We start from the raw sequence: 20,039 nt of genomic DNA on the forward strand, positions 1-20,039 counted from the left end.
GTTTGAAGTTTGTTTATTGAGCATGTACATGGTCATCACGTTGCCTAGACATTGCTGAGGCTCCTGCCCTAGTCAGCCTCCCCACCTGTCCTCTGGGACCCCCAGTGCTTTGGCCCACAAAAGCTAAGGAGAAAGACCAGGCCTTTTGCTCCTTAAGAAGCCTGGAGACAAGGAGCCACCCACCAGCCAGCAGCTGCCCAGGAGGGTCTGCATTTTGGTCATTCCAGCAATTGCTGGACTACCAAGGAGAGCAGGAGTGGTGTAGTGGTTAGTTTGCTCGACTGGGAGACCAGGGTTCAAATCCCCACTCAGCCTTGAAACCCACAGGGCAGCCTTGGGTGCCAGTTGCTGCCTCTCTGCCTAGCCTACCTCACAGGCTTGTTGTGAGAATTAAATGGGGCTCGAGTGAACCTGAGAAAGTGCTGAATTGACATCCCCAAACTAAGCCTTATGAGCTGCATATGTTTAGCGTGGGAAAGAGGAGACTGACAGAAGACCTGATATGTTCAAGTATCTCAAGGAAGATGGAGCAAGCTTGTTTCCTCCTCTATGCCCCTCCGCCTCCCAAAGTTCTGCTGCTTCATTCTTGCTTTCCAAAGATGAGGACCCTCCCTTCAGACACTCCTGTCCACCCTTCCTCTCCCCTTAGTTCGATTCCAGCAGTGTTTAGATTAAAGAGACAAGGCAAGCTCTGAAAGATTCATCAATTTATCAATAAGCCTTGATTCCACATTTGCTCAGCGAAGCTCTGCCAGCGCTCGGCTCATGCCCAGAGGAGAGCAAACGCATCAATCCAAACAGCCAGTAAAGAAAGACTAAGACAAGCCGAAGGACCGTTGCTAATCCACCAGGAGCTCGATGCCAATAATCCGGGGGGTGGGAGACTCCAGCCCAGGAAGGCAAGTCCCCACCAGCAAGACTTCAGCCAGTTGAACAACACATTGGGATGCTCACCCAGAACTTATCTGCCTCTCTGCCTCGAGTGCTTCTGCATGAAACAGGAAACAGCTCCTAGTCATTCCAGGATGAGCAAGGGGACCACTGGCAGATCATGACTGAGCAACAGCCTGCTGCTCAGGGATTGGGTTGACTCAATGGAGAAAAGAATTGCCTTGAGATCCCAGGTGCAGGACTGCAACCGTAAGGGATTAGAGCTAGAGTACAGTTGGCACATTTCACCTACAGCTGCCAGCCTGCTTTTAGCAGACCCCTGCTTGCCCCGTTCCCATCTTGGCTACCTGTGGGATGATTCTCTAGGTTAAGGCAGCTAAAATGAGGCTGGTGCAATGCTGAAAACCTTCCTGCCCAAACGTGAGGCCAGGTCAGTCATCCCCACAGATCCTGCAGCTGCAGCAGTAGTCCTGTTGCAGAGGCCGCGACGTTACACCAAGCAGGTAAATGCTCCTGTGTCCTGCTTGCTAACAGAGGGAGGTGCTCCATAAAAACAAAACTCTACTACGAAATCTAAATCCAGCTTACAGTACAGCACGAGAACAAGTGGTTCTTCCAGCAAGTTTTTCTAAAATGTGTTGCCTTTAACCCACTGCGACCCTTTTTCCTTGGGGGTCGGGGAGGTCAAAGCAGGGAGAGATGGTAGTCAGCTGGGCTCAGAGAGGTTGCCTCAGAGTGGAGCGTGGCCCAGATTCCAAGAAGCTGAAGTTGGGGATGAAGATCCTCACCCGCTGCTGAATCTGCAAGGTCCTCCTCCTGTCTCCTGCGGCAACTTGGCACATGGGCAGGAGAGGCCCAAGTAGCTCAGGGGCTCCTTCCATGCCTCTGGGCAGAAAGTGCAAAGAATCAACACAGCTTGCAGCTCCTTCCCAGCCTAGGAGTGCCGAGATGATGACCTAACTATTGCAATATCATCTTTGGACACACCTCTTAGGAACAATAATTTTGGGGCGGTGGAGGAGAATGTGCATCCAGCTCAAGAGGTGGAGTTTGCACCCCTACATCACTAAAGGACACCCTCGCTTTCCATGCAATCGCACGCCTGTTCTCTTAACCTCCGCAGGCTCTCCTGGGGGCACCTAGTGGGACACTTTCAACATCACCCAAAGCTGTGCCCTCAGGCTTGATAGAGGGGGACCACCCGGTCTATGGGGCTCCTGCAAATGGGGCAGGTGCGGTTGGGGAAGGCCTGGAAGCAGCGGAAGCAGCAGCAGACGTGCCCACAGGGGAGCAGGACGCACTCGCGGAGGCTGGTGAGGCAGATGACGCAGGCATTCTCAGGCAGCTCTTCTGACAGATCCAGACCGGCACTCTGGTGGCGCCGGAGGTTCTCAAACTCCTGCCGCTGTGCCTCCTGCTCCTGGTGCACCTTGTGACGGTGGTAAGCTCGGCAAAGGGCACGGAGGATGACAGCCGCAGCCGCCAAGCCGCACAGCAGCGAAGCCCACTTCCAGAAGCTGCTGACTGAGCGCAGGTCAGCCAGGATGGTTTCCCAGTCCCCCAGGCGCAGGAAGTAGCCGGTGCCGTCCGCTGGGGGCTGGAGGTGGAGGGAGCCATCCCGGTGCAGGGTGAGCTCACCGATGCCAGTGAGGCTGCTCCCCACCAGGAGCATCTCTTCTGTCTCCAGGAAGCCCTTGGGCTTTTCCCCACTCAGGTAGTGGCTGAGCAAGTCCTTGAAGCCGTGCGAGGTCTGCTGGAAGCGCTCGTACACCGTCTCCACGGGCAGCTCGACGGCGTGGAGGGGCGACTCCACGCACACCTGCCCCGAGGCCTTGCCGCTGGGGGACGCCAGGACGAACGGCACCGTGTGGACTTGCTCCAGTACCACCCGCTCACTGTCCGTCCTGCAACGAGGTAGAGAGCTCTGAGGAGAGGGGCTGGGGCAGGGTGGCCGAGGAAGCAGCCTTTGGAGCTGTCTGAAATCTCCCCCAAACAGCACTGACCACCAGGGGCATTCATGCTGCAACACCTCTGCTGGAATGCAAGGCTGCACTGATCTAACCGTTTCTCGTCTGGCACATTCTAGCCTGCTCCACCCCGAGGATTAGGCAGGGCTGCAACCTACAGGCAATGGGCATCCGTACGAAAACCAGACTCCCCATGAGCTGCAGCCACCAAAACCTTGTGATTTCTACATTGCCGAAAGGGAACGAATTCTGCACCAAGAATAATTTAAATCTGTAAGGTGCCTTGGTGGTGTAAACAAAGTATGTTTGCACCTGCGTCCTTAGTCATTTTTTCTTTGCAAGTTATGGGGAGGTGGCATAAATAAAGGACACTTTATTCAGGACACTAAAGCCTTGCTCACCAGAAATATGGCCACCAAATGATGCTCAATTGACTGTAAGGATATTTACACAGCCAAAAGGGCTATATTTTCCTTTTCTTTTTAAAAGCAGAGATTCTTAGGACACTGAGCTGTGGTACCTGGCATCCTACTCGGAAGGGTTTTATGCTCCCGTCCACTGATAAAGATATACCTCTAGCCCTGCCAAAAGCCAAATAGGGTCTTGCAGAATTTCTAGAAAAATGTTTAAAAGAAGGGCTGGGGGATCTTTTTGGGCTTTAAAGGCCAACTTTGGCAGGTGGATGGATCAGCCCACCTGTCAATCACATATTATCATGATGTCACATGATTGACAGGTTGGTTATCCCGTCCTCCTGCCAACATCCCTTGTGTTGCATTCCTAGGCACTGAGGAATCTACTCCTGCCTTGATAGGCCAGCGCACTTCCCACCTGAGGAAGGACCACAGCTCTGCAGCAGAGCATCAGGTCAAAGGGTTCAACGCGCAGCATATCTAGGCAGGGCTGGGAAAAGCCCTCTCTGCCTGAAACCCCTGAGAGCCTCTGCCAGCTAGAGCAGGCAGCCGATGAATCAATGGTCTGACTCGGGGTAAGGCAGCTTCCTATGTACCCCCAATGCTCTCCTTGGGCAGCCTGATCTATAGCACATGCCAGCCAATGGGGCTGCCTCAAAAGAAGCTGCTTCCAAGGCTCTTCTCTTGCTTACCAGCTGCGGGCCAAGCTATTCCAGATTAGTCGGTGCTCCTTTAGCACAAGCCTCTCGATCACCCCCTGCAGTTCTTCATGGTATGGGCTGGTCAGTGCCGTCTCGACGGGCTGGACTACTCCTAAAGAAGGAGAGAAGGAGACAGGGGTTCGGGAAAGGAAGGGGAGGGTGTTCGTTGCAGAGTCTGGCTATCAGTTTGGTATCACCAGCACTGCCCAGCAGCGCCTCTCCAGGGTTTCGGAGAGGAGACAATTCCCATTCCAAACTGGAGATGCCGGGGATTGAACCGGAGACCTTCTGCATGAAAAGCAGGCGCTCTACTTTTATTGCAACATCGTTTTGGGACGTGACTCATAGCAACAACATATTGGGCGGGGGAGAATGTGTAATCCAGCTCACTAACCCCAAGAGAAGGAGATTGCATCCCTCCATCGTTAAAGTACAGCCTCACTCTCCATGTGATTTACAGGTGTTTAAGAACCACCCCGTTCCGACCCACTTAGATGGAACCCAGGAAATGAAACAGGGACTGAGAGAAGATGAAAGAATCAGAGAATTGTAGCACTGGAAAGGACAGCAAAGGTCCTTGAAATGCAGGACTCTTTTGCCCAAAGCGGGGCTCGAACCCATGACCCTGAAATTAAGCATCTCATGTTCTACCAACTGGATCAAGATTCCAGGCAATGCATATAGTAAGCCTGGGACTCCAAACAGAGTCTCCAAACAAAATTCAGTTCTCCCTCTCTCCCATTTACAAAAAATTATTTGCCTGGTCTCCTGGAGGCAATTTCTGCTCACCACAGCTGACCATTTACAAACCTGCAATAAATCCCAACAGCAGATATTTGCTGTTTCTCCTGGCAGAATTTGTGCAAAGAACTCTGAATGCAATAGAAAAGGGTTGAGGTGCTCTGATGTGGCCCTGATGGCTTCCAAAGCCAGGGAAAATAACCTCAGGGGCCCCTTACCTTCAATGGCAACATAGCCTAGGCAGCTGCTTCCTGTGGCAGAGAGGATGCTGGGAAGACTGTCATTGACTTGAAGCTTTGGCGCTTCCTGCATGGAAGAAGAAAAACAAGTAAGGGTTTAAATGGAAGAAGCAGTATAAGAAAAAACGTTAAGTCCCGAGTTCAAATCTAAGTTCTTTCCTGAGCTTCCGATTCAACCGTTCTAGTCAATTCTCTATGTCATAAGAACTGTATTTCTTATGTTCATCGGTTTTCTTGTGCAACGAGCCTCTAGGTGAGAGATGATCCAATATAGAGCAAACGTTAAAATATAGCAAGACACCAGCGGATTGCAAACATTTCAAAATAACACAGCTAATTGGCAAGGGAGGAAAAAGTATCTGCACCAGTGCAATAATATCAAAGCTAAAAACCCAAATGCAAGCTAAAGCTAATCACCATCAAATTATACGGAGGCTGAAACTGGCAATGTTATAAATGTTAAAAGGCCCAGAAAGAATCCAAGCCCCCACCATCCTCCATGTTAGAGTGAGATGGGTTGACATGGGGGTGCCCCCCCCCACCTCTGCCAGCGGAAGAGCTCTGCCATGGCAGGAAGCCTTGTCACCAAGGGCCCTGCCGCCCCAGTGAACCCGCCTAAATGGCAGACCAGCAGAAAGTGCAAAAAGCTGCCTGTAACCAGTGGAAACCCCTGGAATAGGATGTGACGACGCCAGTACAGGGTCCCTAGTGTCCTGTGTGAACTCAGATGCTGTCACAATAGTGGCAATGTCCTCTTTGTTACACCAGCCTGGGAGTTGGCACAACACCTCCATTGTACAGCCCAGACACTGAGGTCCAGCTCTGAGGGCCTTCTGGCGGTTCCCTCACTGCGAGAAGCCAAGTTACAGGGAACCAGGCAGAGGGCATTCTCGGCAGTGATGCCCACCCATCAGATGTCAAGGAAATAAACAACTATTTGACTTTTAGAAAACATCTCAATGTAGCCCCATATAGGGAAGTTTTTAATGTTTGATGTCTTATTACACTTTTATATTTTGCTGGAAGCCGCCCAGAGTGGCTGGGGCAACTCAGTCAGATGGGTGGCATATAAATAATAAAATGATGATGATGGTGATATAAAAAGGGGCATTTATCCACCCCCACTCTTCTGCTCTGGCCAGGGTGAGCCACAGGACTGCAGGTGTGGTGCTGCCTGTGCTATTTTAATTTATTTTAATTAATTTTGGGGTGCATTTTAATCAATTGATTGCTTGTTTTTATGCATATTGTATTATTTATATGATGATAGCTGCTCTGAGCCTGGCTCTGGCCGGGTAGGGTGGGGTACAAATAAAATTTCATTATTATTATTATTATTATTATTATTATTACTCCATCAAGGGGTCAGGATTGCAGCCTTGAAAGGTCTCCGTCCAGGACCAAAGTGACATTAAAGTAGGTATCAGGAGAGCCTCTTTAGAGACAGAGTTCCATAAATAGGGGGCCAGCACCGACAAGGCCATCTCTCTCATTGCCACCCTGTGTGCTTCAGAATTAGGTGGCAATCAGAAGAGGGTCTCCACAGATGGTCTCAGAGCAGAGGTAGCTACATAAGCAAACAGATGTCCCATTAGGGACAGGGGTCCCAAACCATGTAGGGCTTTAATAGTTAAAAGCAGCACATTGATTTGGTGCTGTGTGGCTTGGGAACTAATTGGACGATCTCTCTCCGTACATTCCTCCCTATGCCCCAAGGTCATCAATGGCAGGGATGAGGAGCCTACGGTCCTCCAGGAGTTGCTGGACTACAACTCTCATCGTTCCTGACAACTGGTCACGTGGGCTGGAGGTTATGGGAGCTGGAGTCCAACAAGATCTGGAGTGCCACAGGCTCTCTAACCCTGATCTATGCAGATTTTTCTGCAAGTGCCACCTTAAAAGCTGCCCAATTCACACTTCAAAACTTCTCTGCTAAATTTACACTTCAAAGCTACCCTGCTGGTTTAGGCCAAAAGCCCATCTAGCCAAGCATTCAGTTTCCAGCAACACCCTGTAAGTTGCTTGGCAGAATTCTACCCCCGAACCCTTTCCAAAGCCATCAAAGCTCTTGCCCATCCCAAAATCCCAGGGTAGTGAATTTCGCTCAGTAGGTGGAGCATGAGACTCTTAACCTCATAGTTGTGGGTTTGAGCCCCACGTTGGGCAAAAGATTCCCATATATGAAGACTAGATGATCCTCATGGTCCGTTCCAACTCTACACTTCTATGCTGTGCAAAGGGATGCTATCTTGTGTCTGCCCTGAAGTGACAACCATTGGGAAACCCTTCCAACTACCCTGGGTTCTAGCACTCCACTCCCTTGAACTCCAGCTACAATATGTGGATAAATACCAGACTATCATATAGTACTATCGTAAAGATTATTGAAGCAACATAGGAAATGCTTTGAATACTTGAGACAAGCTGTATAGATGCTAAATATCACTCTGATCTGTTCTCCCAAGAGCAAGGGAGAAGCAGGATGTGCAACAGCGTACCTGGATCTTGGTCACCACCTTGGCTTTCTTCCTGTGTAGGTAATAAAAGAGACCAGAGAAAGCCAGGCTGGATCCTAAACACACCAGCTCTCCTGGTGTCAAAGGCAAAGTATCCATCAGAGCTTCTTCCTGATAGCTGGAAGAGAAGTGAAATTAGATACCGAGTTACACAGGAACAAGGCAACGCCTCTCTCACCTAGAGTGATTCTTGGACATGGAAGTGTCCAGAAACACAGAGAACAAGCACTGTCTGAATAACACCAGAGGAAGCTGCCTTCTACAGTTACCAGACGACTGGCCCATGTAGCTCAGTGCTGTCTATACTGACTTGGAGAGACCCAAGATCAAACATGGGACTTTCCCCCTCTATGCTAAGTCTGCCTAGCCCTTTATAGATCTGCAAAATCACATAGATTATCTGGGGAAATTCCACTCACGGCACCACTATACCATGAAATGCCCTTCCCTCTGTAATACATGAAAATTGGACCCACAAGATCAGGTGCTGTTTTTATTCTCTCGAACATCCACTTTCGTTTTTAGATGGTTCCTTTACTGTTTTTAGTGGTTTCTATTTTTTGTTGTTGTTCTCATGATATTGCCTATAAGTTTTATGTTGTACACACTGCTTGGAGATTTTTTAAGTGGTTTACAAGCATAAATAAATAAATAAATAAAAGCGCTGCAAAACTTGCTGACATGCCGCCCTCCGCTTTATGCAGAAAGCTGGTCACATGACAAGGGAGGATCACCCAGGCCGAGACTTTATCAAGTCTGAACAAGGAAGAAGGCAGTGCCAGACAGATTTTTCTGCAGAACTTTGCTTGGTGTCCTATGCTCCACTCAGAGTTCCCTTCAGTTGCCCTGCTGCTATCAAGGACACCCAAAGGGCAGCCTCTCCAGAATGAAAGCAGGATTTCTGGGAGGTGGACAGGAATGAGACGTTCAGCACTACTGGTTCAACACCTCCGTCTTTACGCCGCAAAACCACCTTAGACTGGCGACCTGCATTTTGTTCATGAGCCATATAAGACACCTTGGATTGCATTCTTCAAAGTTCAACTCGGAGCAGAAATGAATGAACCTACACAATGGTTAGAATGTGGAGTTACCCTGGGAGAGAACAGAGTTCAAATTCCCCACTCAGCCACCAAGCTCCCCTGGGCTACTCATTGTCTCTCAACCTAGCCTACCTCACAGGGCTGTTGTGAGGACGAACCAGAAGGAGGACAACCAAGGACGCCACCTTGACCCCCCTGGGTGGGGGGGGGGGGAAAAGGTGGGATATAATTGTAAAATAAATAAGCTGGCTGCTGACTTCAAAGGGTCTACCCAGCAGGGCTGGCCTTGACGTGTGGAATGCAGAAATCTAACTGCTGCAACAGGAAACTACTTGCTCCAGAGGAGGGAACAGAGGGCTGGTAGGCCGTGGCGGCAGAGTAGGGCGCCACAATGCTTGCCCACCCAGGGAAAGGGAAGTCCCTCCATGCCCAGCTCTGACCCCCACCCGAAAAACACGTGCTCCGAGGCACCCACGCCCGTCCTCTCCACCCAACTCCGCGTCCAGGATCTGGGTTCAAATCCCGCCCCAACTCAAGCCACGAAGCTCGCCCGGCGACCTGACAGCCTGTCCGCCTAAGGAACCCACCTCGCAGGGTTGTGGGGGGGGGGGGTGAAAGGGAAACGAGACAGGTGGGGTACAAAGGCGACGTCGACATGCAGGTGCAGGTACCCGGCGGGTCTCGGGCCCACCTACCTCCTGGCGCGAGAGCAGTCACCTCCATCTCCGCGGACCCCTTTTCCAGCGGAACCAAGCAACGCGCATCAGATCCCCGGCCGAGCTGCCCAGTGCGTTACACCCACTCTGCTCCGCCCCCGGCCGCGGTGGCACACGGGAAGCGAAGTCCAGCGGGCCGCGCGCCCTGGTGGCGACGCGGCGAGCGCCTCCTGCGACGGAGACTACGACTCCCGGCATGCTCTGCATCGCCCAATGGAAGGCATCGGCGTACGCTGAGTACGTTCTGATTCGCTCCGAAGTTCCCTGAAACTACAAATCCCATCAGGCGTAGCGGCGAGCTCAGCTGGTCTGTCCAGCAAGTATTTAAATAACTTTGACAGCGATTTGGAGGCGTGGAAATGGACGAGGGCGACGGGAAGGTTATTTTTTACCTTTCCCGGAGTTTACCCCCGTTTATCCGAACTTGCACTGTGGTCTGGCAGAGGAGTTTGTTGCATTTAATTAGCCTTCACTGTGCCCCTTTCGCACCTGCTAGAAACATTCCTGCTTAGAAAATTGAGGTGGTTTTGATCTGCTTTAGCATTTCGATGTTTTGTATGTTTTTAAAGTACGCCTGCAATCCCCTCCTTGTATTTTCTTGTCTTTTTTTTTTTTTTTTTTTTTTTTTGTAAGCCGCTCTGAGGTGCTTTTTTAAAAATGCACTGTCAAGCTGTGTATAAATTTTATAAAATAAATAAAAACAAATAATAAATTAAAGTACTGTTAAAGCCATTCATATTCCGGTTTAATGTCATGCCCTCTCTTATTCTAGGCTGCATCAACAGAAGTGTTGTGTCCAGGTTAAGTGGTCCCTTCCAACTATGATTCTATCTAGTTGAAATTAATGCTTCGCAGGTGATTGGACTAAACCACTATTGCGGTCACTTCCAACTCCACAATTCTGTGATTCTAGTGTTCCTCTATTCTGCCTTGGCCACACCCAGCCTGGAGTTCTGTGGCCAGTTCCGGGCACCCCAGTTCAGTTGGGGGAGGGAGACAGTGCTCCTGAAGGTAGGAGTCTATTAATTGATGAAGATGATCATCCAAATGTCATAGACCAAATGGAGCAAACAGCAAGCAGACCTAGTGGTGGGAGGAAAAAATCCTTAAATAAGAGACACGGGGGAATGACTAATGGACTTCAATGTCTGTACACTAATGCACAAAGCATGGGAAATAAACAAGATGAGCTTGAGCTCTTGGTACAGCAAACTAAATATGACATAATAGGCATCACTGAAACCTGGTGGGATAAGTCCCACGATTGGAATGTAAAAATGGAGGGATACAATCTATTTCAGAGAAACAGACCAGACAAGAAAGGAGGAGGAGTGGCGTTATATGTCAGGGATGTGTATACCTGTGAAGAGATCCAAGATTTAGAACCTCAAAGCCAAAGTGAGAGCATCTGGGTCAAAATTAAGGAAGAGAAGAATAATAGTGACCTCATTGTGGGAGTTTACTATAGATCCCCAAGCCAAACGGAGGACATAGATGATGCCTTCCTGGAACAGATGGCCAAGCATGCAAAAGGAAGGGAGATAGTAGTAATGGGGGACTTCAATTACCCAGATATTTGTTGGATGTCAAACTCAGCCAAGAGCATAAGGTCAAACAGATTCCTCACTGGCCTTGCAGACAACTTCATTGTCCAGAAAGTGGGAGAAGCAACAAGAGGAACAGCCATTTTAGATTTGGTCCTAACCAATGTCGATGACCTGGTTAATGGGGTAGAAGTGGAAGGATCATTAGGCGCGAGTGATCATGCTCTTCTGAAGTTTACTATACAACGGAAAGGAGCAGCCAAGCATACTAGGACTCAATTTCTTGACTTTAAGAAAGCCGACTTCATAAAACTTAGGGAAGTGCTGGGTGAGATCCCATGGACAGTAATACTAAAAGGAAAGGGAGTTCATGATGGCTGGGAGTTTGTTAAGAGGGAGATAGTAAAAGCACAACTTCGGGCAATACCAATGAGACAGAAACATGGAAGGTGCCTAAAGAAGCCAGGGTGGCTATCTATAGAACTTTTAACTGAGTTAAGATTAAAAAAGGATGTGTACAAAAAATGGAAAAGGGGGGAAACCACCAAAGAGGAATTCAAACAAATAGCCAGCACGTGTAGACACAAAGTCAGAAAAGCTAAAGCACAGAATGAACTCAGGCTTGCTAGAGAGGTTAAAAGCAACAAAAAAGGCTTCTATGGGTATGTTCGTAGCAAAAGGAAGAACAAAGAAACAGTGGGGTCACTCAGAGGAGAAGATGGTGAAATGCAAACAGGGGACACAGAAAGGGCTGAACTCCTCAATGCCTTCTTTGCCTCAGTCTTCTCCGATAAAGAAAACAATGCCCGACCTGAAGAATTTGGAGGAAATGATTCAGCAGAGGAAACACAGCCCAGAATAACTAAGGAGATAGTACAAGAATACTTGGCTAGTTTAGATGTATTCAAGTCTCCAGGGCCAGATGAACTGCATCCAAGAGTATTAAAAGAACTGGCAAATGTGATCTCAGAACCACTGGCATTCATCTTTGAGAATTCCTGGAGAACAGGCGAAGTCCCGGCAGACTGGAGGAGGGCAAATGTTGTCCCTATTTTCAAAAAGGGGAAAAGAGAGGACCCAAATAATTACCGCCCAGTCAGTCTAACATCAATACCAGGGAAGATTCTGGAGCAGATCATTAAGCAAACAATCTGTGAGCACCTAGAAAGGAATGCTGTGATCACCAATAGTCAGCATGGATTTCTGAAAAATAAGTCATGTCAGACTAACCTGATCTCATTTTTTGACAGAATTACAAGCCTGGTAGATGAAGGGAACGCAGTGGATGTAGTCTACCTTGATTTCAGCAAGGCATTTGACAAGGTGCCCCATGATATTCTTGTAAAGAAGCTGGTAAAATGCGGTCTTGACTATGCTACCACTCAGTGGATTTGTAACTGGCCGACTGACCGGACCCAAAGGGTGCTCATCAATGGTTCCTCTTCATCCTGGAGAAGAGTGACTAGTGGGGTGCCACAGGGTTCTGTCTTGGGCCCGGTCTTATTCAACATCTTTATCAACGACTTGGATGATGGACTCAAGGGCATCCTGATCAAATTTGCAGATGACACCAAACTGGGAGGGGTGGCTAACACCCCAGAAGACAGGATCACACTTCAAAACGACCTTGACAGATTAGAGAACTGGGCCAAAACAAACAAGATGAATTTTAACAGGGAGAAATGTAAAGTATTGCACTTGGGCAAAAAAAATGAGAGGCACAAATACAAGATGGGTGACACCTGGCTTGAGAGCAGTACATGTGAAAAGGATCTAGGAGTCTTGGTTGACCACAAACTTAACATGAGCCAACAGTGTGACGCGGCAGCTAAAAAAGCCAATGCAATTCTGGGCTGCATCAATAGGAGTATAGCATCTAGATCAAGGGAAGTTATAGTGCCACTGTATTCTGCTCTGGTCAGACCTCACCTGGAGTACTGTGTCCAGTTCTGGGCACCACAGTTCAAGAAGGACACTGACAAACTAGAACGTGTACAGAGGAGGGCAACCAAAATGGTCAAAGGCCTGGAAACAATGCCTTATGAGGATCGGCTAAGGGAGCTGGGCATGTTTAGCCTGGAGAAGAGGAGGTTAAGGGGTGATATGATAGCCATGTTCAAATATATAAAAGGATGTCACATAGAGGAGGGAGAAAGGTTGTTTTCTGCTGCTCCAGAGAAGCGGACACGGAGCAATGGATACAAACTACAAGAAAGAAGATTCCACCTAAACATTAGGAAGAACTTCCTGACAGTAAGAGCTGTTCGACAGTGGAATTTGCTGCCAAGGAGTGTGGTGGAGTCTTCTTCTTTGGAGGTCTTTAAGCAGAGGCTTGACAACCATATGTCAGGAGTGCTCTGATGGTGTTTCCTGCTTGGCAGGGGGTTGGACTCGATGACCCTTGTGGTCTCTTCCAACTCTATGATTCTATGATTCTAAGAAGGATGTTGACAAGCTGGAAGGTGTGCAGAGGAGGATGACCAAGATGATTATGGGTCTGGAAACCAAGCCTGATGAGGAACAGTTGAAGGAGCTGGGCATGTTTAGCCCGGAAAAGAGGAGACTGAGAGGTGACTTGATAGCCTTCTTCAAATATCTGAAGGGCTGCCATATGGAAAATGCAACAAGCTTGCTTAATGCTGCTCCAAAGGGTAGGACCCAAACCATTGGATTTGAATGACAAGAAAGGAAATTCTGACTAAACATTAGAAAGACCTTTCTGACTGTAAGAGCTGTGGTGGACTGTCCTTCATTGGAGGCTTTTAAGCAGAGGTTAGATGGCCATCTGTCAGAGATTCTTTAGTTGTGATTCCTGCCTTGCAGGACCGCTTAAAACTCTACAATTCTATGATTCTATGTACTCTGGAAAAGAAACATACCTAATAATTATTATAAGTAAAATAACACAATATGGGTCTGATGCTGCATGCAGCCTACTGGTGCCATTAAACCCTACACACAAAACTTGTAATGTTATGTGAGGAAGGATCCAGATAGATAACTGTGGGATGCTGCAATCCCCCCCCCCCCCAACACACTCACCAGTGCAAAAATACCATTGAAGAGAGTGGGCTTTTTCTGACCAAACGTGCATTGGGTATATGATGTCGTTGACTATCACCATTATCCCACCCTTTCCTGCCATTTTTTCTTCCCACAAAAATTCCTTCCTCCTCACTTTTTCGGGGGGAGCATGCTTGTTATTCAAGTGTATCACTTAAATGGTGCAACTTAAATTTGCCGGTATATGATTGACTCACAAACAGGGACCGGCTGGAAATGACCTAAGGCTCTACCTACCGTAGAGCAATGCCTACTGAATATGCCTATAGCTCAGCGATAAAAGCATCTGCTTTGTGATACAGAAGGTCCCAGGTTTCCAGGGCTGGGAAAGGCTCTGGAGAGTCACTGCCAATCAGTGTGGGCAATATTGAGGCCGATTGTCTAGGGTATGCTCCTTGTCCCGATTTCTAGCCTAAAAGCTGGAGGCTGTGTTTGCCGTTTCATGAACCTTTCTCCAGATTTCATTTTTCACCAGACATTATTCAGGACCACTTTGAAATAACCAAGCGGAAAGTGCTTTTAATAATTAAATACACCAACAGCACCCCCCCTCCCCAACACACACACACACATACACACACACACATTCTAATCCAAGGCACTATTCCCCACCAAGCTCGATAGATGGGAAGCAAAAGTTTGGAAAACCTCTAAGCCAAGCTAGTTTCGGATCGGTAATGATCCTGGAAAAGGGGTGAAAGGAAACATCTCTGAAGTGATCTGGCGGGTCCCTCCCTCTCCCATCTCTCCTGGGATCAGTCTCCTTAACGCCCAGCTGCTGCGTGGATTCGTGTGCTTTCAACAAGGTCTGGATCAGCCCAAGGGATCTGGCAGCAAGAGGTGGGGATTTCTCTTTGCGAAGGAGTGGGGTGCTTGGTAGGTGCAACACTAGCCAGAAAGAGGCTCATCATTCCACAGTGATTTGGGTGGGATTGTGCGCACGCATGGGTGGTGTGGCACCTCCCTTTGCTGCACAATACTAGCGAGATGGCGCCATAGCCCAGGCTAGCAAGAGAGGAAGGTGGCCAGAGGTTTGCTGCTGCTTTGGATATTTGACTTTGTAGGAAAATGGGAGAGCCACGTCCCTGAACTTGCTGTTGCGGCCAGGTGCCCATCCTATGGGAAAGGTAAAGGTATCCCTGACCATTAGGTCCAGTCGCGGACGACTCTGGGGTTGCATGCTCATCTCGCTTTACTGGCCGAGGGAACCGGCGTTTGTCCGCAGACAGCTTCCAGGTCATGTGGCCAGCATGACTAAGCCGCTTCTGGTGAACCAGAGCAGCACACGGAAACACAGTTTACCTTCCTGCCGGAGTGGTACCTATTTATCTACTTGCACTATGACGTGCTTTCGAACTGCTAGGTGGGCAGGAGCTGGGACAGAACAACGGGAGCCCACCCCGTCATGGGGATTCGAACCACCGACCTTCCGATCAGCAAGCCCTAGGCTCTGTGGTTTACACCACAGCGCCACCCGCGTCCCCCATACTACGGTATAGGCATACAAATCCTAGCTACATTGCACACCCTTGCGCTGCATGGGAAAGCCACTGGCTGAAATGGCTATTTATTTGTGTGTTTAAAAAGAGAGAGATAACAACAATGAGGGATAGATCTGCTTTTAGTTAAGTGGGACCTCTCCCCATATGAACTGACCCAGACCCTCGGATCATCAACTGAGGCCCTTCTTCGTGTGCCTCCTCTGCAAAAGGTTCTGGAGAGCGGCAACATGAGAACAGGCCTTTTCTGTGGTGGCTCCCCATTTGTGGAATGCTCTCCCCAGGGATCACCTAGCACCTTCATTATACAGTGGTACCTCAGTTCCCAAATGCCTCCGTTGTTGAATGTTTCGGTTATTGAATGCCAAAAACCCGGAAGTAAATGCTTCCGTTTTCGAACATTTTTCAGAACTCAAACATGCGACACAGCTTCCACTGAGTGCAAGAACCAATGGGAAGCCGCAACTCGGTTTTCGAATGTTTCAGAAGCCGAATGGCCTTCCGGAACGGATTGTTTGAGAACTGAGGTACCACTGTATATCTTTAGGTGCTGGGTGAAAGTGTTTCTCTATAACCAGGTTTGCAGCTGATTAAATGATCTTCAGCCTTTTAAATGTATTTGTTGGGCTACTGGGTTCCTTTTTGTTTTAATATGTATTTTGTGTTCTTATTTTGTATTTTTTTGTTGTGAGCCACCCTGGGGTCTTTGGCAGATACAGTGGTGCCTCGCAAGACGAAAAGAATCCGTTCCGCGAGTCTTTTCGTCTTGTGGTATTTTCGTCTTGCAAAGCAAGCCCATTAGCGGAGTAGCGCTATTAGCGCTATTGGCGATTTAAGGGCTAAAAACGGCTTTTTAAGGCTTAAGGGATTAGCGGTTTTGCTGCTAAAATGCTTTTAGCAGCTTAGCGATTCAGAAAAAGGGGTTTTGGAGCGACACCCCCCCCCCCGAAAAGTTTCGTCAATTTTCGTCTTGCGAAGCAAGCCCATAGGGAAATTCGTCTTGCGAAGCGCCTCTGCAGACGGAAAACCCTTTCGTCTTGCGGGTTTTCTGTCTTGCGAGGCATTCGTCTTGCGGGGCACCACTGTATAATAATTTCCGTGTTGAGCCAGTATACCTCAATGCCAGGAATGGGTTGCTGCCTTCATGATCTGCCTGTAAGCTCCCTAGCCTGCTAGAAACAGAACGCTATCCTGGATGAATCCTGCAGAGGTTGGATGGCCATCAATCATGGATGCTTTAGCTGAGATTCATGCATTGCAGGGGGTTGGACTAGATGACATCTGGGGGCCCCTTCCCACTCTACAATTCTCTGATTCTATGTTCTGATGCAGCCAAAATCTTCCGATGCACCACTCCCTGCTCAAGCTTCAAAGGCTCTTTTGCTATCCCTGAAGCTTTCATAACTAGACCCGCTATATGGTTGGGAATTCCTCGACTGAATCAGCATTTTCCAAAGAAAACCCCACAGTATCTAGCTTGGAGGTCAAGAACCTGCAGCCATTCAGAGGTTGCTGAACGACAACACCCTCCACCACCCCAGACTGTTTGGCCCATGCAGGCTTGGGCAGGTGGGGGTCGGAGCCCAGCAGCACAAAGAGACCCACAACTTCCCCACTGCTAGTCGAAGCGCATTAGTAGACGGTGGTACCCTCCTTTGCCTGGCCACCCCAAGACCCCCCCCCCCGTTAAAAGTAGCAGTTTACAAAGACCAGGGGGTCCATCCTCTCTGCAGCTGCTGCAAGTGGTTGAGCAAAACAAAAGGGAGCGAGAAGCCAAAGGCATTGGGGCCAGCCTGGTGCGGTGTGGAGGAGGATGGGGAGACGTTTCCTGGAGACGCCGGAGGCAGGAGAGTTATAGCTGAAGGAGGAGAGCTGGAGATCCTTCGCAGAATCCGCGGAAGATGGAGCAGGTGGTGGGGCGAGCTAAGAGAAGTGAAGCTGTGCTTTTGCACACCACCCCATGAAGCGGGCTTTGGGCGGGGGAGTTCACGTTAAGCTCACCTTTCTCCTAGGGCCATAAACCGCCAGTAGTAGCACTCCAAGAATGTGACTGCCCCCCCCCCCCATGGGCTGGGTTTTGAGCACAGGCAAGTTGTGTGTATGTACAGACTCCTGCCAAGGGCAGCCCCTCTCTCTCTCTACCACACTTCGCAGTGCTTCCCAGGGTTCATGAGGGAGCCGACGGGGCACCCAAAATGCTCTACAAAGTCCCGCGAGTTGCTGAGAGTGCCGATGACGCGGAACTTGTCCGGGCTGTGCGGGTCGGTCACCAGGCCCTCGTGCGAGCTCTCCGGGGTGCGCACCGAACACCAGACCTGCGCCAGGAAGGAGATGCTTGTTTATTTTATTAATTTGTTTCTTAGATTTATGTCCCAACTCCACCCCCCAGGAGCTCCACCTGGCATACGTGGTTCTCTTCCTCCTTATTTAATCCCCACAACAACCCTGCGAGGTAGGTCAGGCTGAGGGGAAGTGACTGGCTCATGCTCACCTTGGGAGCTTCATGGCCAGGTGGGGGAGCTGTTCGGCAGTGGAATGGTCTCCCTTGGGAGGTAGTGGACTCTCCTTCCTTGGAGGTCTTTTAGCAGAGGTTGGATGATCATGATCATGGATGCTTCAGCTGAGATTCCTGCATTGCAGGGGGTTGGACTAGATGACCCTCGGGGTCCCTTCCAACTCCACAATTCTATGAGTTTCAAGTAGCATCTTCATGTAGCCCTGTACAGGCCAACAGCTGATCATTCTGTTGAATCCACGGCTGGTTCTGAACTGGGCTCCAGCAGTTCCCACCCAAGAGATGGAACTGGAGCAGAACATCGCTCTAAGGACCCCGTGAGCACCATGGAACAATGACAGGGCTCTTTCTTGCCTTGCTGCTTGAAAACCACTATTATTATTATTATTATTATTATTATTATTATTATTATTATTATACATTTAAATTCCACCTTTCCTCCAAGGAACTCAGGGTGGTGGGCATCATTCTCCCCCCCCCACCCACACATTTTGTCCTCATAACAACCCTGTGAGGTAGGTTAGGGCCAAAGGATAAGAAGACTCACAGAACTGCAGAGTTGCAAGGGACCCTGAGGATCATCTAGCCCAGCATTTCCCAACCTTGGGCCTCCAGCTGTTTTTGGACTACAACTCCCATAATCCTCAGCTAGCAAGACCAGTAGTCAGGGATGATGGGAATTGTAGTTCGAAAACAGCTGGAGGCCCAAGGTTGGGAAACACTGATCTAGCCCAACCCCCTGCAAGGCGGGATTATGCAGCTGTCCCATACAGGGATCGAACCTGCAACCTTGGCGTTATCAGCACCATGCTCTAACCAACTGGGCCATCCAAGCTGATCATGACTGGCCCAAGGTCACCCTCTGAGTTTCATGGCTGAGTGGTGATTTCGGACCTGATCTCCCAGGCCTTAGTTTGACACTCTAACCACTGCACCACACTGGCTTTCTTTACCTGGAGATGCCAGGGATCGAACCTTAGCTTTCCAGCACTGAACTATTGGGGTGGGGGGCCTCCTGTACTCCTGAAATGTCTTTTATGCCCATTATCTTCAGACCTGCCAGGAGGACTGTTAACACAGGGGTACTGGCAGTGGCAGACAGAATGCGCATGGATGTGGGGAGGAGGATATTGGGAACGGGAAGTTTCTGTTTCTCATTCCCCCGCCTCCAAGTTACCTGTGCAAACCCTAAGAAGAAGAGCTGGTGGCTAGTGAGGTCCACGGACGGCAGGCGCTTCTCCTCCCCGTTCTTTTTCAGCCAGACTTTGTAAGCCTGCAAGGAAAGCGAGAGCAGAGCCTGTGATTCCAAGCTCAGGAGGGCCCAAGCGCCTCCCTCGCCTCATGGCCGCTGAGAGAAAAGACACCTTGCAGACACAACCAGCTCGAGACCTGCCAAGCCTCTTCCCCCGGGCCTGCCTTTCCGGTGGGGGGCGCACAACCTTTCCCTGGACAGGCTACTTACATTGTAGGCTGCCTTGAGCCCCCCGTTGTCAGCAATGTTCTCGCCCAAGGTCTGCTTGCCGTTGACATGCTCCCCGTTGACAAGGTACTTGCTGTACTGCTCCGTCATGCATGCCGTCCGGTTCTTGAAAGCCTCCAGAGATGAGTTCTGCCACCAGGGACGCAGGTTCCCTTCTTTGTCGTACTCGCGGCCTGGAATAAAATCGCCTTGCTGGACTCGGCTGAAGGTTCGTCTGGCACAACGCCTGAGCTCCCGCAACAGCCAGCAGGCGCCCCCAAAGAAGCTCACAAGAGGGGCTTGATGGAGAAAAGAACACCCCTTTCCTTTGTTCCTAATCAGGTGTTTACTGGCTCCAGGGATGGACTTACAAAAGAGCAAGGAACGCTAGGAAGCTGCCTTATTCTGGGTCCACCTCTTGCAATAACGTGGATTCTTACTGCCAAAGTGCCTGGGGCAACCCAGTCAGATGGGCTGGGTACAAATAATAAAATTATTATTATTATTATTGCAGTACAAGGGACTGATCCTTCATTGTGCAGATCAGGTGCTGGAGGTTCTTTAATTGGCAATGCTAGGGTTTAAACCTCGGCTACTGGCTTTGGTTCAGCCACAACAAAGTTACGGCCAGCAAGCTGCTGTTTGGGTCTTTCGGTTCAGTTAATGCTGTGCATACTTTGCATTTTTTTAAAAATCAGAATTCCTGCTGAATTGAGGAAACCCACACTTTAC

The 20,039-nt window shown here is 49.4% G+C and overlaps 2 protein-coding genes across 3 annotated transcripts in view; both read right to left on the reverse strand.

The window, feature by feature from the left end:
- Positions 1 to 692: 692 nt before the first annotated feature.
- LOC310677609 (mitochondrial ubiquitin ligase activator of nfkb 1-A-like) lies at positions 693 to 9,313 on the reverse strand. The gene is made up of 5 exons (XM_083440684.1): positions 9,207 to 9,313; positions 7,451 to 7,586; positions 4,932 to 5,019; positions 3,964 to 4,084; positions 693 to 2,795 (listed from the first exon to the last, which is right to left on the reverse strand). The coding sequence occupies exons 2-5, from the start codon at positions 7,565 to 7,567 to the stop codon at positions 2,069 to 2,071; spliced, it is 1,053 nt and encodes a 350-aa protein (XP_083296810.1). The 5' UTR covers positions 7,568 to 7,586; positions 9,207 to 9,313; the 3' UTR covers positions 693 to 2,068.
- A 5,020-nt stretch (positions 9,314 to 14,333) lies between these two features.
- ECE2 (endothelin converting enzyme 2) overlaps positions 14,334 to 20,039 on the reverse strand; it is a 48,796-nt gene continuing 43,090 nt past the window's right edge. For both annotated transcript variants that reach the window (XM_083442094.1, XM_083442095.1), the window contains exons 17-21: positions 19,311 to 19,501; positions 19,026 to 19,121; positions 16,391 to 17,648; positions 15,885 to 15,960; positions 14,334 to 15,650 (exon numbers count right to left, since the gene is read on the reverse strand). In XM_083442094.1, the coding sequence (XP_083298220.1) occupies positions 17,472 to 17,648; positions 19,026 to 19,121; positions 19,311 to 19,501 (464 nt within the window). In that variant the 3' untranslated portion in view covers positions 14,334 to 15,650; positions 15,885 to 15,960; positions 16,391 to 17,471. The remainder of the gene's footprint in view (positions 15,651 to 15,884; positions 15,961 to 16,390; positions 17,649 to 19,025; positions 19,122 to 19,310; positions 19,502 to 20,039) is intronic.

The sequence above is a fragment of the Podarcis tiliguerta genome (assembly GCF_965153285.1).
Source record: "Podarcis tiliguerta genome assembly, chromosome: 5".
Lineage (NCBI taxonomy): Eukaryota > Metazoa > Chordata > Lepidosauria > Squamata > Lacertidae > Podarcis > Podarcis tiliguerta.